The sequence below is a fragment of the Bacillus rossius genome, chromosome 15 (genome assembly GCF_032445375.1).
Source record: "Bacillus rossius redtenbacheri isolate Brsri chromosome 15, Brsri_v3, whole genome shotgun sequence".
In the NCBI taxonomy this organism is placed as follows: Eukaryota; Metazoa; Arthropoda; class Insecta; order Phasmatodea; family Bacillidae; genus Bacillus; species Bacillus rossius.
In genome coordinates, this window is record NC_086342.1 from 29706345 (window position 1) to 29723592 (window position 17248).

Consider the following 17248-nt stretch of genomic DNA (forward strand, 5'->3'; position numbering starts at 1 on the left):
AAAAACATTTGAAAATATATTTCAAAAATAATAAATAAAGATATGAGCGAAAATAATTCCACTTATATCATAACAGAATGTCACCTAAATTAACTTAAACACAAGTGAATCATATTGTTGTAATATTATAAAAATTTTAAAAGAGTTCAACTAATTAACATAATATGTTTCAGAAACTTCTCAAGAAAAAAAAAACATTATTTGATGAAATTAGAATTCACAATACCCTTTCCGATCGTTAAAATAATTTTATTCCGTGGAAATTCCTAAGTATTCCACTCAGTAATACCAAATACCTACATCAGTCAGGATAAAATCTCTCGTTGATTTATAGTTTGTAATTAAAATTTCAAATATTTCATTTTAACATTTTTTTTATATGAGCACAGCGAATGTTGACATATTGATATTAATAATTTTATAAAATATTATTTTAAAATTTTGTACCATTTACACGCAGTCAAAATAATGGTAAACTAAAATATTTCGTTTTTTTTTTTTTTTTTCAATGAATGCGATGACATAAGTCTCCAAAGCAACTAAATATTTTTGAAGATTATACACAATCTGTAACTGCTAGTGAAAACTGGAAAAAATTGCGAAACAATTTCGCAATAGGCTAAAATTGTTGCACTTTTACCCCAGTGATGATTCTGCATTTTGCTCACGTTTATCGTGACGGATCTAGGCCTAATAAAAACCCACGATCAACGAAGTACCTGATCACAGGCTATCAAACTGAGACGTCTCACAGGTCAGCATCCAATAAGCATGGGACATGTTCCCGAGTATGCATTGTACTATGGAGTCTATTCTAAAATTTCCTAGTGCTAACTTTCTAGATAAGGTCTCGATTAGCTATAAAAGGGTTTCAATAATATCTTATAACATTATTATTCATAAAATTAGGCACAATGTATGGCTATGTGATGGTTGTAAATATTACGAGCTGATATTTCTATTCACAGTAGTATGAGTAAAAACCTTTAGCTGCTGCAAACTCCTGTGTTAAATTTACCAATTTAATTTTTAATTTTAAAATTTATTTTGGTTAAATAATGTTTGATTTGTTTCTTTAGAAATCGATCAAGCACATACATTTGTTACTGAATATTTTTCTTGAAAAATGTTCTCATGGCGTAGTTAAATCCTTTGTGTTAACGCAGCTTTTTAAAGATTGACCTTGTAAAAATATCATATAGCTTATGTTGGCTTTCCATGTATAGAATTACTTATAGACAATAGAGTCTAATTTTTTATTGATTATTTTCTTAAATTTTGCGTGATAGTCTCATAAATATATTTATTTTGGCTTCATTAATATATATTTTTTGCATTTAGATAAACAAGGAGCGATTGTCATCTCTTGGTCAGGCAAATAAATGTAAACGAGACGGGAAAGCTGAGATAAAAGAGCTCCGAACCAGCTTGGTGCTCATAAACATGAGCTACGTAGGGTTTTTGCCATCGAACACTTGACCCTCACCGTATGAGCGCAACGCACTAGCGCGTCATCCATCTTGGGTTATTGTGTTTACACGCCATTATATTCGTTTTAAAGCATAATATACAAATGACTTACCGTGTAAGTTTAACCCGTTTCTTTTCGTTTCAAATCTTGTCCTGACGCACTTACTACACGTCACATGACATTACTAAAAAAAAAAAAAAGTCAGGTTTTAATTCAATGTTAAAATATTTATATTATTTTGAATAATTGCGTTCTGTTCGCCCCACCACAGGTCGGTTTCATATATTTCCAGAAGTGAGTGATGAAAACAACTTAACTTATATAGTCCCATTTTCTTAATTAAAAACCTGGGATTAGTGGAAAACTAAATAAGAAATTCTGCATTTACCAATTTAAGAGACTACACCAGAAAAACTAGTTTTAAAATTTCCTAAATAAACATATATTTTTATTTTTAGTTTATTTTGATATATTCTTTTAATTATTTAATATTTTTTAATAATTATATTATTTTTATGTTCTTTTTAGAAACTGTTTTTAGACGTGTGTAAATGCGGTTAGTGTAAAAGATTTTCCCCAAACATTTTAATAAGACAAATAAACAAACATGGCAGGTTAGACTAAGCTCTATGAATGGCATTGGAGTGAGTGATTTCTCGCTTTCGCGGAGTATGCGGCCGAGTGAAGGATTTTCGCGAAGGCCAGTCTCTGCGCCGCTACTGTTGACGAAGTTAAGTGTGTTGTAAGGGGTCGGCGGACAAGGGAGCAGCGCAAACACTCTCCTTGCGCGTCCGACGAGTTGGTTTTCTCGCGCCGCGCCTCCAGTAGCCGGTGCCAAATCAGCCCGGCCTTGTCCCACATGCGCACGTGACGCGCGCCTGGCAAACAAGCGCGACGCGGGAAGTGACATTTAGAGTGAACTCTGCGCGCACGGGCCGAGACGACGGCGAGTCTTCATCACGTGCAGGCTCAGCCGAGGGGTCGCTGAATGCCAAGGCTGGGTTTAATTAGTGCACAAGATGTTTCCCAACGACATGTCTGACTTTTAAACTTTGTTTGTTCTCTTAAATAAAATTTTGTTCACATAGTTTTCAAGAAAAATATAGAAAACTTGCTTGGAGCCAAGAAAAAAATCTATGAATAATGTTTCTCATAATATAGAATTAATACGTGTGAAAACAACAATATTATTGTAACCATAAAACGACATGCAAAAACTGTTTTCCACTGCTATTTTATTGTTTTCTCGTAAGACAACACCTGTCATTCGTTGTCGATTTTTTTTTCGGCAACATCCGTATACCCTTATTAAATAAGTCTATGAAGAAAAATCTTTATTAAATAATCGAACAATATTAATGTTGGCCTTTAAAAGATAAATATGCTTAAAAGTATTTTTTTTTTCAGCGTACATGCCAAATAGTCATAACGCCATGCAAGCATAAAATGTATATTTTTGCACCATCTTTTGTTTAAAAATACACCCTTTAGAATTTTTTCTCTCGGCATGGACTGATTCAATCCCTCAGATGCCAACACAACCTTGTTTTTCAACTAATAAATACATTTTTATAGTATAGTATATTTTAAATTTCGAATATACACGTGCAGTAAAATAATAATGGTAGCTCAAATACTGTAATTTTGTGTAAGCAATCACTACAGTCACTTTTGAGCCTATAAAGTGACCTACAAGCCCTTGAAAGGCTACAAGAATAAAATATGTAATTCATCCTTACTCGAAAGGATACAACGATTAATTATGAAAGTATCAAAGTACCCACTTAACTCCTTAGAAATTCAACAAATATATTACATCTTTTCAAAACACTCAAACCAGCAGTTTATAATCCACACATGCGTAGATATTTTGGTTCTCTCTCGCTTATTCGCAATTCTATTTTTGCCTTCACGATATTTCTGTTTCACTGACTGTCTAAAATAAAATTATGTGGAAATAATATTCAGTGATGGGTAAAATCCCAAATTTCTTAAACCCTAATCACAATGAGTATGTATAATAGACTATGCACAGTCGAATCTAAATACAAAATGTTTAAGGTGAAGTAATTTACAAGAAATAAAAATATATTAACTATGTCGTTAAAACATTCATCGCTTTAAACGTTTGTTTCACGAACTAAGTTTTCTGTATGAATAATTATCGAAATTTTATTTCAATGATTAAAACGGTATTTGGTTAGGTATACGTAGACTTGTCAGTGTTTAGTTTCAGAATTTACTAGATACACTTCAATATTTTTCTTCAGATATTTTGTCCTCGGATCTCAGACCTTTCAAATACTAGAGACTCGATGCTATTTGCGAATTTGAGGATCTAACCAGAACATTTATAGAAGTAAAGTAGGTAGTTAAATATTCATGAAGGTTTAATAATCTTAACTTATAGGTTTATTTCTCCCCGACCCCCCCCCCCCCCCCTCAAATAAGATTTGCACTAAGTAAAACATATTAGTTGTCAAAATATAGGAAATAATTATTGTAGGAATCAATGTCAGAAATTATGTAAGTATAAGTGCTAATAATTTACATAGGACGACAGAGAGGTTTTTTTTGTACGATGGCTTCAGCCAACACTTGTAGAACGCCAAAGTTGTTACGTAATGCCACCAATTTGTTCTCCAAGGCTATGCGCGGGACGAAATGCCAACTGGTTTACCTTAATAGTATAGATACTTTCGTACACACCATTTGTAATTACATTGAAGTTCACGAAGTTTATTAGAGCTTCTTCGACACTGTAACCGTTATGACATCAACGGCCCAGGAACGAAATGTGAATGAAACCTTCAGACGCCGAATAACTTCGTAATTTACTTGACCTCGTCTGAAGAACAACTGAAAGTTTAATTCTGGTTGATAATAGTCAAACTACTCAAAGTATCGTGTTTGCAGTGTGTATTTCTTAGTTTACAAACTTCGTAATGCTGGATATCATAGTACATTTAACTTAAAATCAATAAAAATTTGTTGAAAACAGTTTTTATGCTTAAAAGTGATTAAGGTTTTGTATAAATTAAAAAAAAAATATTTTATTTAGAAGCAAAATTATTATTTATTATCTAACTAATGATTAATTAATTTTGTCGTTCAAAATATATTACAAGATATATTACCACGGAATATCAATTTTAAAACTTAAAAAAAATAGTATTTTCTATTTATTTAAATAGATTAAGTGGATATTATAGTTTTAAAATAAATTTTATTTTATTTTTGGCAAATTTATGTTTTTTTTTATCAAAATGGTAATTTGGTAAATACTCAATGAAAACATTTTCGCAAAAAATCCCCCTAATTTGCCTGCGAATTATGTGAAAATGTTTGCCTGCAAGAATAATTCATACGAACGAGAATTATTTGTAATGTTTTTTAAGTAAATAATCAGTTAGTTTCAAAACGAAAGCAGTGCTATAATTTTATTACTCGGCCACTGTACGCTTGGCGCCTGAAAAACTGTATGCCGCAATGCGCAGCACAGAGATGTTGCGCAGGTAGAAAACACATCGCTCTAAGAACAGGCGACAGCCAGAAAAAAAAAAAATTTTTGTCATTATGAAAAAACCTCGTTTATGAGAGCACAAAATAGTATTCGACATTTGTTGGGTCCTATACGTAACGTCATATCACACCGATCTCCTCAAATAGAGCTTATTATTAGTGTCTTTAGTTATTGATATACTTAGGTAGGTTCAAAAATTATGAAATGCTGAAATTTGTCTTAGGTACGAGTACCAAAATTTCCCCATTTATAAAATTTTATTTCAATCACTTTTTCTGTACGGAAGACGATCTCAATACTGCACGTAAGCATTTATAGTGAAAAATGGCATTTTTAAATTTGTATACTGTATATCGTCTTGACAACCTTCTTGTTTATTGTAGTTATGACAAAACTCTCTTGAAAATTTCCTCGCACCTGTTCGTCAGTAAACGCTGAATAAAGAGAACTCATTCTGAGTGTCAATGTGTTATTGTTATTGAATTAGTTTTTTTTTTGTTCGGCCTATTCGTTACTTGAGCGCGTCATTTGATAGTTATACTACACGGCGAAATAGCCCGATGTAGCATGTACGCGATCTGTCGCGCAAACAAGCATGCCATCTAGCGTGGTGGTCACATGACAATGGCTAAACTTCACAGTAGGTTTGCAATGACGTCTCAAACAATACCGTATGGCTAGCTGTGCAGGGTCTCCGCGCGTGTGTGAATGTATTTCTCTTCCTACCTCGGATACAAACCTCTTTGTTACTTTGCTATCTGTAGGGACTGGAAAAATTCGTGGTTTCAATGACCTCTAGGATGGACTCCACAATCCCCTACATACTCGGGCCAATGCCACTTACTTGTGAGACCCGTCAAACTGGGATGCTTCCGATTCGATACTTGAATGGTTGAAGGTTTTGTGAGCCAATAACAGAAGTAATATGCAGGTACATTTGCTTGGATTCTGGCAGAACGCGAAATGAATCCGCGAATTTTTCCGGTCTCTAGCTATCCGAACTAGTGAAGTCTATCCCAGAAGGGTTGGAATGAGCGACAGCGAAATGCACATGAAAATATGAAAATGCAAACAAATGCTACTGAAAGAAAAGTTGAAGTTCTTCTCTCGTGCTGTCAGTTAGATGCCGTTCTCATGGTAGCAGTTAAAACCAATTAACAGTATGAAACACCTTTTGCAATTTTAATCATTTATCTGTACATTTTCATTATTTTTATTTTTTATCTATTCCACCCAGAAAAACAAGAACGATGTTGTATTTCGTTATAAGACATGTCAGTGGTTATTTGTGCATATATGAAATACGTTTTTCTTTCAAAAAAATTGGCAGATAATTTTATATTTTAATAGATTTTTCCTTCAATAATTGTTATTTTTTCGTTCCATTGAAAAAAAATGATCGAAATTTCAATAACTGGAAATTATTTTTTTTATTATGCTTGATCGCAGTAACTGTAAATGCCCGGAAAATAATTCGAACCCAGTACAACTGTGAACGTTATTTTGTAGCGATACAGTTGTTTTCGTGATAACAAAGAAAATAGGCAAGTGTGATGTCTTACCCTATAAGTATTTTTTTTTGAAAGATGATACCCCGGTGAGGGAAAAGTATTTTTAAAATTTCCCCGCCCTAGTTACAGATGTCACACGAGAAAATCAATCGCTCGTTGGATGCCGGAGTTAATTTCGCCCACAGTTTCGAACCATTGCTCGCCTGCTTTCTTAGTGGGTAAGAAGGGAATCCGGAGAATTCCGCCTTGTACACAATTACTCACGAATACGTGTAATTTCACACGAATATTTCTGTTCCATGCGTACGTCTGACTAGGGAACGGGTGGTTGGCACGAGAAGCAAGCCTAGTGGAGGTGAAGGTGGTAGGTACTTCTGGTGTCGACCGACGAACAGTTAAGCCGCGCGCGTATCAGCCGCGAGTTCCTCCAGAGGTTTGTGGTGTTGCGGTCTGCACGTCTTAGCTCGGATCTCGAGGGAGACGTCCCATCAAGGTCGCCGCTAGGAACCACGTGTCAACCCGCCGACAGACAAGACGCGAGGGGTCTTATCCTTCTATCCCGAAACACAGAGACCGCGATGTCCTAGTGGTCGGTTCCCTCGCCTCCTTCCTCCAAAGACGATCCGGGTTCAAGTCCCGCACGGACAAAAAAAATACATTTTTCTCTACTTTCACAAAAATAATTTCCTTCGGAAACCAGTTTGACAAGTATTCGAAACTATTTAACATCAAACAGTAGACATCTTTATAAAAAGACACCGTGCATACTTAGAGACCGGGAAAATTCGCTAATTCATTTCGCGATAGGCTAAAATACAAATAGTTATACCTCAGTGCTGCCTCTGCTATCGGCTCACAACTCACCTGGATGACTCTGGGCCAATGAGAAACGCCCCACCGAAGCTTTATCGAATCACAGGCTGCTACGTTGGGACGTCTCACAAGACAGCAGCCAATGAGTGGGTGGCATTTGGCCGAGTGTACGTAGAACTATGGAGTTCATCCTGCAGGTCATTGAACCCAAGAATTTTTCCTGTCCCTATGCATACTTTATGGATTTCCAGTAGTGTCTACAATAACCGAGTTAATGTGGACCTCGTATAAGCATAATTTCAGATGATAGGGTGGAATAAGAAAACCATATTGGTTTTTGTATTACTACAGGAGAGATGTAGTAACTTTTGACAACACGTGGCTATGGTTATTTTCGCCTATATGAACTACGTTTCTCGGGATAATTCTGAGTATTCCTCACGAAAATTGGCGCATACTTTTATATTTCGATTGAAGTTTCGTTCAAGCATGATTCTTTTTTAAAACCACGGAAGAAATAATCGAATATTCAACAATTATTATGTGCGCAATTAGAAGGTACTGGAAAGCTATCCAGAGTACGGTTTGCAAATAACTTAAAATGTAGTCAACACAGATGGCGGGGTAAGAATCCGAACCCAGTATTACTGCGCTGACTGTTTTGTAGTGATACGATTGTTTTCGTGTACATGCAAAAATTTTACAAACATCTGTAATTTTACACGAATATTTATGTTCGAATTTGAAAAAAATATATATAATTGACAGCGTGGTTTTAATTTTACAATGAAAATGTAATGTTTTGTTTAAACTATATAAATAGAAATATAAACGGAATATAACCGTAAGGATAATTATTTAGCAGCTATTATTTGATAATCTTTTAATTTTAAAATGATAATTTAATATATTTTTTAAATTATATAAATAGAAATATAAACTGAATTTAACCGTGAGAATAAGTAGTTAGCAGCTATTATTTGATAATCTTTTAATTTTACAATGAAAATGTAATGTTTTCTTTAAACTATATAAATAGAAATATAAACGGAATTTAACCGCGAGAATAAGTAGTTAGCAGCTATTATTTGATAATATTTTAATTTTAAAATGATAATTTAATGTTGTTTTTTTTAATTATATAAATATAAATATAAACGGAATTTAACCGTGAGAATAATTAGTTGACAGCTATTATTTGATCGTCATATTTTCTTAATTGGAATATTTCTTCAATGTTATCATTAGCAGTAGCAGTAGTGATATACCACTATTTTGGCTTGTGCGGCCGTCCAAGTGCCATTCCTAGTTGGGAGCGAAGCCAGCTGTGAGTTTCGCAAGTCAGCTGCTTTCCCATCGCCGGGTGGTCCATAGTCGGAGGCGGGGTCCCGGGAAGATGGATGAGTCATTGTTGTGAAACACTTGAGACCAGGGGAAATAAAGATTTCAAAAGCGGAAAAAAGGAAAGGGGGAGGGGGTAAGTCTGTGCGTAACCTGTGCTACTTCAACGTGGAACATTTCCCGAGCGTTTTACACATGATTGTTTGTAGTATTGTTTTTGTTTTTGGCCTTGAAATAAACAAGCTAGTTGTATCGTTTGTCCATCACACAAATTAAAATAATTTACAACGGAGAAGAACCAGTACGGACACCTCTAGTTCGTAAATTCTTCAGAAAAGAACATATATTTACATAAACAAAACATTTCCAAAAATAATGTAATTTTCGTTCATCGTTATTTTAAATCACAGTACAAATGTATTGCCTGAATATTTTGTAAAATTGCTATTCACCAATAGAGGGATAAACATTAGAAGGCTATTTTTTTTCTCGCAATATTTTCGAGTTTCATTCCAATAATAATTAGTTTTCAGAAAAAAAACATAATTTTGCAGTTTTGGGTTTGAAATTCTCTGCAAGTAATTTCTAAGCTATTTGGATGCATAAGCAAATGGTAATATAACATTGTTCTTCGTGAGATTGTGTGCGTTACGTGGTTGGTTTTATGTTTTGAACACTGAAAGTGTTGAGTATAGTAAAATTTATTAATAATATAATAAAATGATAATAATTCTTTCATGTATTATAATTTCTGTAAATCATCTTCGCAACAGCTGCAAAATAAATAATTTAACACTTGAGTGAGGTGGTACAGTAATGAAACATTGTAGAAAGCGGGTTCGTGTACGTGTCCAGCAGTAATAATTTCAGTCTCTTGTGTTTTTTTTTCCCTGCAAACTGCAGATTCTGAGCTTATACCTTAAAATAAATCATTTTAGATTTTTTTCGCGATTTTCCTACGTTTTTGTTAATTGTTCGTGTCAGCCTAAAATGATCTCACTGTCGACTTGACTAACATAAAAAATAATGATATATATATATTTAAAAAAAAAAAATTCGCTCTATTCTATAGTTGTTTTTAACCATCGTGATTCTCATTGGTGCATATTGTTCACGACTTCATATGCAGATGGCGTTGACTGACCTCGGAATTTCGAGTTCGCCTGCTCCGGTCAAGCTTATACGCTCAGCGCGAACGCACGCCGTCAGCACCTGACATCACAGGTCACGCGAACCAATCAAATGCGCGCCTGCACCATCAGCTCCGACACGTCATACAGATGGGTCCACGCCGATGTGGTAGGGACGTCCATTGTGGAGTTAGGAATTGCCAGGAGATGGCATGCGGTGGCGCCATTGAAGTCACTTTCTGAAGATATGCTTTCTTCAGGCGCGTTATGGAAAAACTATGCGAGTGAATTTTTTTTTTACGGTGGACGCGCACCATGCAAACTAAATTTTCACAGGAAGATGGCGGACCTGCTTGTATGAAAATAAACCCATCTATAGTCACTTTAATAAAAAAAATAGGGGAAGTACCGAAAGTATTGGTGTGCCAAATGAAACTTTGTGATAGTGATACTACCCTGGAATATATATGGCAAACTGAAATAGTCATAAAATAGTAATTTAATTTAAAAAAAAAACCTATGGATACTGGTATTACAACAGTTATAAAACCTATTCTCCTTACAATCTTCTGTCAGATTTCTTAGCGCAGTGTTTATAGTACGCGGTTAATAAGTTTAAGGATCGTGGCTTAAAACTTACAATTGGATGTTTTATTTTTTTATTACAATTACGGTAATATACAAATTGTGCTTTAACAAATATATTATAATAGTTTAGTTTCTTTATCGTATTGCTATAATATTATTAAATGCATAGCTCTGTCCATTGCATTGATTATTTCATACTAGTTAAAACTTATATAATCTATTCTTGCTTTAGTAAATTATTAATTAATGACGTTTGTTGGGAAATTAATTTACATGAATTCGCATAGGTAATAAAAATAAAACTTTATAATAAAACAATTATCCTTTAATATTTAACAATTTAAAGTCATATAACTTGTGCGGAAACTATATAGTTTAACTTTTTAATGAATTTTAACAACATTGGCAGTATTTTAATAAAATTCCTTGTCAAAATTAGGTCCAAGCCAGGGTTTAGTATTTTTTCTAGTTTTTTTTACCGGAGACTTTTTATTATGTAGTTTAACCTTTCGCTCTGCAAATCGAATGATTATGTAATCAACGTAGCTGCTCTGGTATGGAGTTCTAGCGGTCGGTGCGGAATTACTTGTGAGTTGCGTTCAGAACTTTTGTGATTGATATTGAATACAGTCCAAAAATTAAAAACTTTTATTCATTGTAAATATAGAGATATAAAAATGTTTAAAACATTTTTCAAGTGTATTACTATAATAATTGAAGTTATGTTCTCGTATGTAGTATTTAGTTGCATTATACATTATTACTTTATTATTTAATATATTTATTTTAAATTAATTTATTAGATTATATATTCAGCATGTTCATTGATTTTCATTATTAATTAATATATATCTTGATTATTTTACTAAATTAAATAGTATTACCAATGTTTATGTTAATATTGAATAATGTTTATTAATTAACTAATTTTTGTTTGAATAAATTTCAAAGTTAGTTCGGCGTATTACATCGAAATGAAGTATAACTTCAAACGCGCGTACGTAAGTACCTACACACACCTTTTTTACCTAGCTATTGTCATATTGTTTCGTTCTTAAAATAAACATTGTGGAAACAATACTGATCACGTCTGATGATGGTTAGTAAACATAATCACTTCCATAAAAATAAAATCATTTAAAACTGTTTCCCAATGCAAACACTACAATTCAATTAATGTTTTAAGCGTCTGAACTGATAAAAATAATCTTGCGTGTACTTACGTAGGAACACGTTTCTGTTTTATGCATTTAGTTGAATGCAACATTTTAGTTTGAAAAATAGTGAAAAGACATAAGAATGTTATAGATATCCAACAAAATGTTCAATATCTTTGACGCCACGACTGTTTGGACACAATTTTCTTGGTTAACATTATTAATTTACTTATATTCGACGTTGCGATTATGTGTTGATATGACAATTCAGGTTTGTACAGTATATTTCAGGATAGTTTCACTATCAGAGAGATTCATTTGGCACACCACTACGCTAAGTTCATCCTCCAATTTTCACGAAAAAGAATATATACGGGTGCATACTGCCACACGCGTATTCGCCATCTAGACGACTATACAGAAACACGTATGCGCATTGGACTTTCAACATCGTGCGATGCGCGCGCATTTCATCGCATTTCCACTGCACATCAAAAATTTCACCCTCGACGCGCAAAGAAGTAAAACCTCAACAACAGCTTCACCCGATCACCATGTAATCGTGCACAGAAAATAATTTACGTTACTTTTACAAAAAGGTTTCCTTCGGAAAGCAGTTTGTAAATACAAGAAAACATTTTTGTAACTTGAAACAACACATAGCAATGGTAATTTTAGAATAAAACGAGGTTTTTTTTCTCGAGGTAATACATTATGTTTAATTAATGTTCGAATCAAGAATAGATTATTTTTTTAAAAAAAAAACCATAGAAAAGATAGTCGAATATTTGATGCTCATTAATGTGCGCAGTTAATACTAAAAAGCTATACAGGGAACGGTTAACAAATAACTTTGAATTTTGAAGGTACTGTCCCACCACAAAGCATAAATGGCCTGGTAAGAATACGTACACCAAAAAAAAAACTGGCGGCGCTTCCCCCTCTACCGCGCGCGATGCGTCCTAGTCCTCGCTTAGCGTAACGAATTCTTTGATCCTTTAAATATCCAGCGGTGTAATTAAAATTTTGGACGGAGATTATAGATATGTAGCTGCAACACCAAACTGTATCCCCCGATTTTGTTATCATTGGTTTTTTTTTAAATTGCCTCCCACGATGAAAGCAATTTTAAAGACGTCTTCACTTAAAAAAAAAATTGGTTGTCTGTAAAGTCGGTTTACGGACGATAGTTTAACGTGACAACGTCATAACAAAACATTGATGAAATGATTGCATACTTTTATGAATAAAATTGAATCATTTTTATTTTGGTAATAAAAGAATAAATACTTGAAATTATACTAGTAATCAGATTTTTAAAATGCAAGAATAATTAACCTTTATTGCCGAAATTGTTGTTGTAATAAGCAATGAAAACCACATTAACTTTTCACTTCACTTTATAAACAGTCGACGAAACAGTTCACGTGTAGATGACTTGTAATCAATTAAAAAAAAAAAACTGGCGTTTGGATACAGAGTTTGAAATATAATTTATTATGAACAAGTTTTCACATAAATAAAGTGTAATCAAATTATTATATGAATCACCATAATTTTTTTAGTCAATTGTAACATTACTGCACTCGTTGACAGCGTAACGGAACACAGCGTAACGGGACAATGTGCGTAACGGGACACAGCGTAACGGGACAATGCGCGTAACGGGACACTTTTTTCGTGCGTGCAGCCGGCGTTCAACGATTTATTAGACGTGTTCACGTCAAATGAAAAGTGGTGTGTGTGTGTGTAGACATCTGGTGACGGGGGTACTGACCTGCTGGCTTGTTTGTTCGCCCCGGGCGGCGGCAGGTACGTGACGGCGGGCGGCGCGCGCTCCTCCTACTCCTTCACCATCCCGCTGAAGGGCTGCGGCTCGGAGCCCGCCTGCGCCGCCTGCGGGACCGTCGACAACACCATCATCATCCAGACCGACGACACCGTCCAGGTGAGCGGCGCGGCCTCGCTCCAGTTGCTCCGCCAATCCCGGGCGCGTGTTGCCCCGCGGAGCAACCCCCTCCCCCCGACCGGGGCTGACCGGTCCGCCCGCAACACCCCCCCCCCACCCCTCCCTCTCTCTATCGGCACACTCGCCGGAGGTGCGCGAACATCCGACCCTGGTCGTGTTCTCACGTCGCAAACACACTCGCAACAAAGAAACTCGGACAAGAAATTTTTTTTTTCCTGAAACTCTTCGGCATGGTGCCGGGTGCGATATTAAAACATACACGCGACTTGGGGTTCGATGAGATCTTAATTAAAAGAGACTTGAAATTTTTAATTGAATCGCTGCTCATGTCGTTAAAAATAAATAAATAATGTTTTCATTAAACAGTTACCTACTACTAAAAAAAAGAAATTACCTTTGGCTTTGTGAACTTTTGTTCACGTGAATTCGCCAGCAGATTCTAGCGCCGCGGGTTACACATTTCCGCCCGCCAAAAAGCTGAGATGTTGCACGTTAAAAATTCTAATCGCTCATTAAGAACCAGCTTGAAATTGAATGTGCTGACTGTTTTTTTTTCCTTCCCATGCGCGCGCGCAGGAGATATGGGACGCGGCGCGCAAGATCACGTGCGCGTCCACCGGAAGGGAGAAGACCATCCACTTCCGGCCGTTCGTGGTGGACATGCTGGAGGTGGTGTCCGTGCCCGTCAGCAAGGGCGTCATCGACTGCTGGATGGACATCCAGCGAGGGAAGTTCCCCAACGTGAGTGCCCCTCCTCCCCGTCAGACGCGAATACCTTTGTTCCCTCCTTTATTTCCTGAGTTTCACTTACCTATATGGCTGAACGTTTGCTTATATTTGTATCAGCTTTTCTAGCCTGCTTTTATAAACGACTGAAGTTGTGCTGTTCGGAAGTGAATTACATCAAAATACAGGTTGTCCGAAAAGTCTTTCCCTGATTACAAAAATTAATAACATCGGATAGAAGTAACTTAAAAATATGAAACTGGTGACAAAATGTTGAGAAACTATCCAAATTTTTTCAATCATCAATACACTTCCACATGAGCACCTTTGGTAGCACGTAGCACATCTAGTCGATATTCAATTTCCGTCCACACATTAGCCAACATCATTGGAGGGATCGATGCAATGACTCTGGTTATCCGTTGTCGAAGGGTTGCAATATCTGGTTCATATGTTCGGTAGACCTCGTCCTTGACATAACCCCATAAAAAGAAGTCTAATGGGGTTATATCAGGAGAGCGTGGAGGCCGAACCGTTGGGCCATCACGACCGATCCATCGTCCAGGAAAGGTCATATCAAGATAGGCACGGACCTCCAAACCCCAATGAGGTGGTGCACCGTCTTGTTGAAACATGACAGCGGGGTGATACTCAAGCAGCTGAGGAACAGCATAAATTTTTAACCTGTCCAAATACACTGGAGATGTGATGGTTCCCTCAGCGAAGAAGAATGACCCGATAATTCTGTCATGCAATAGCGCGCACCAAACATTCACTTTTGGACTTCCTCTGGTACACTCCATCACCTTGCCAGGGGGCTGTGAACCCCAAATGCGCACGTTATGGCGATTCACTACTCCACTGACAAAAAATGTCGCCTCGTCAGAAAAGGCAATTCGTTGGAGATAGCCATTATCGTCTTCCATACGTGAAAACATTTCGGCCGCAAATTCATATCGACGTGTACTGTCATTGGGCAACAGAGCCTGAAAAATTTGCACTTTGTATGCATGAAACATTAAACGTTTGTGCAAGATATCGTGGAGAGACCTGTTTGGCATCTGTAATTCACGTGAGGCCCTTCGCACAGATTTCTTCGGACTTCGCAGAAAAGACTGCCTCACAGCTTCCACCCTTTCAGCTGAGGTTGATGGTCGACCAGACTTAGGAAGGTCAGCAACCGATCCTATGGTCTTGAACTTTCCATACACATTCTTAATGCTCTTGACATCAGGGGGAATGTTTCCATATGTGATCTGGAAGTGTCTCTGCACTGTTATTGGTGATCGTGTCTCTTGGTACCACAGGACACACTGCGCTTTCTCCTGATTGGTAATCATGTCCGGATTCCTGGGCACTACGCCTCAGACACTGCACACCTACTGCGGACCTCTAACCAAAAAAACTTGAGTTATGACCTAACATTTTGACACCACTTTCATATTTTTATCGTACGTCAAGCCGAAGTTATAAATTTGTGTATTCAGGGAAAGACTTTTCGGACATCCTGTATTACTGGTTAATATGTTTACACACATATATATATATACATATTAAAAGTCCAAAACGAATCTTCATAATACAAAATTTAATGATAAGAGTTGACAATTTTTTTTCCTCCTATTTAACTTTCAATACAGGTACCTACAGCTGATACATTTGTAAACAAACGGCCGCCATATTGGTTCGTGTAGTACACTGAAATCCCTCATCCCCTTTTGGTTCACCCCTCTAGTCTATAATCGGACCTTATGCTATATTTGTATACTTCCATAATCTCTGTTTTAACCCCTCTCCCCCGATGCTCTTTGTAACCACAGCTTCAGGGCCGTAGCTAGGATTTTTTGAAGGATGGGGCCCGTCCAGTAAAACCATTATATTATTTTTATTAGTTTTCTTTATAATTAAATGAAAAAAAGTTGGTTGTCGAATCAGGGAATAGTAAACTTTTATAGCTCCGTTTACAGAAAATTATTTTTAATTAACTTGTTCTGAAGTCGATTGTTCGATGATTTTGAAAAAAATAAATAAACAAGACGAAAATAATTAGATTAATGTTTTTAAATACGTGAAAACATGTAAAGTTTTTTATGAAAGACATGCTCACAGTAACAAGTGTGAAAACCGGCATTAAAAATAGACTATGTACTAAAAAAAAGCAATAATTCCTGCATTTCTATGTATGAGTCATGTTGGGCTATAATGGCGAGGAAATGCGTTATTGTAACCCACTAAGGATAAAAACCCTTCCAAAATAATCCCTCTCGAAATTGCTGAAAATTTCTTATTCAGTATTTGCTTTTTCTTAATCCTGGACAGGCTAAGTCCATGTTGTAGCCGCGTCGGCGGCGACGGTACCCCAGTGGGGAGGACATGCGCCAGGCCTGGTTAGGTATCAAACCAAGGACCCTGGACTCATTAGCTGGAAGGTCTAGCCGCTGATCCACCACGGCTGTCGTTCACAACAGCTACAATGAACCTGCATTGCATTCAAGATAGTCTTGTATGGCATCGAGCATTTAAGGTCTTCTTATATTTAAGTTCAACTTCTGTTGAAGATCGCCTTATATTTTGGACGTTTGCTCCCTTAAATCTTCTATAAATTTAGTGGACGAACTAAGAGTATTCTGTTCTATGCGAGGGAAAAAAAAACTAGCCATACATGAGTTTTACGGGTATTGCCTTTCAACTGCTAGAATGTTAGTAGAGGGAATAAGGGTGTTCTGGCCCATTCAAAAAAAATAAAGTTTTATGTGTATGAGTTTGAGTGGTATTCCATGCAGCTGCAGGTTTTGTGTTTGGACCAAAAATAAATAAATGTCAGTCCGTGCGTGAGTTGTCGTGGCGTCGCCGCTCAGCTGTTGTCGTGGCGTCGCCGCTTAGCTGTTGTAGTGGCGTCGCCGCTCAGCTGTTGTAGTGGCGTCGCCGCTCAGTTGTTGTCGTGGTGTCGCCGCTCAGCTGTTGTCGTGGCGTCGCCGCTCAGCTGTTGCGAGGTGTCGGAGAGGGAGTGACGGTGGTT

General features: G+C 36.5%; 1 protein-coding gene across 1 annotated transcript in view; it reads left to right on the forward strand.

The window, feature by feature from the left end:
• LOC134539668 (mucin-2-like) overlaps positions 1-17248 on the forward strand; it is a 115793-nt gene that overhangs the window by 81782 nt on the left and 16763 nt on the right. The window contains exons 4-5 of the mRNA XM_063381855.1: positions 13347-13482; positions 14080-14244. Coding sequence (XP_063237925.1) covers positions 13347-13482; positions 14080-14244 — 301 coding nt within the window. The remainder of the gene's footprint in view (positions 1-13346; positions 13483-14079; positions 14245-17248) is intronic.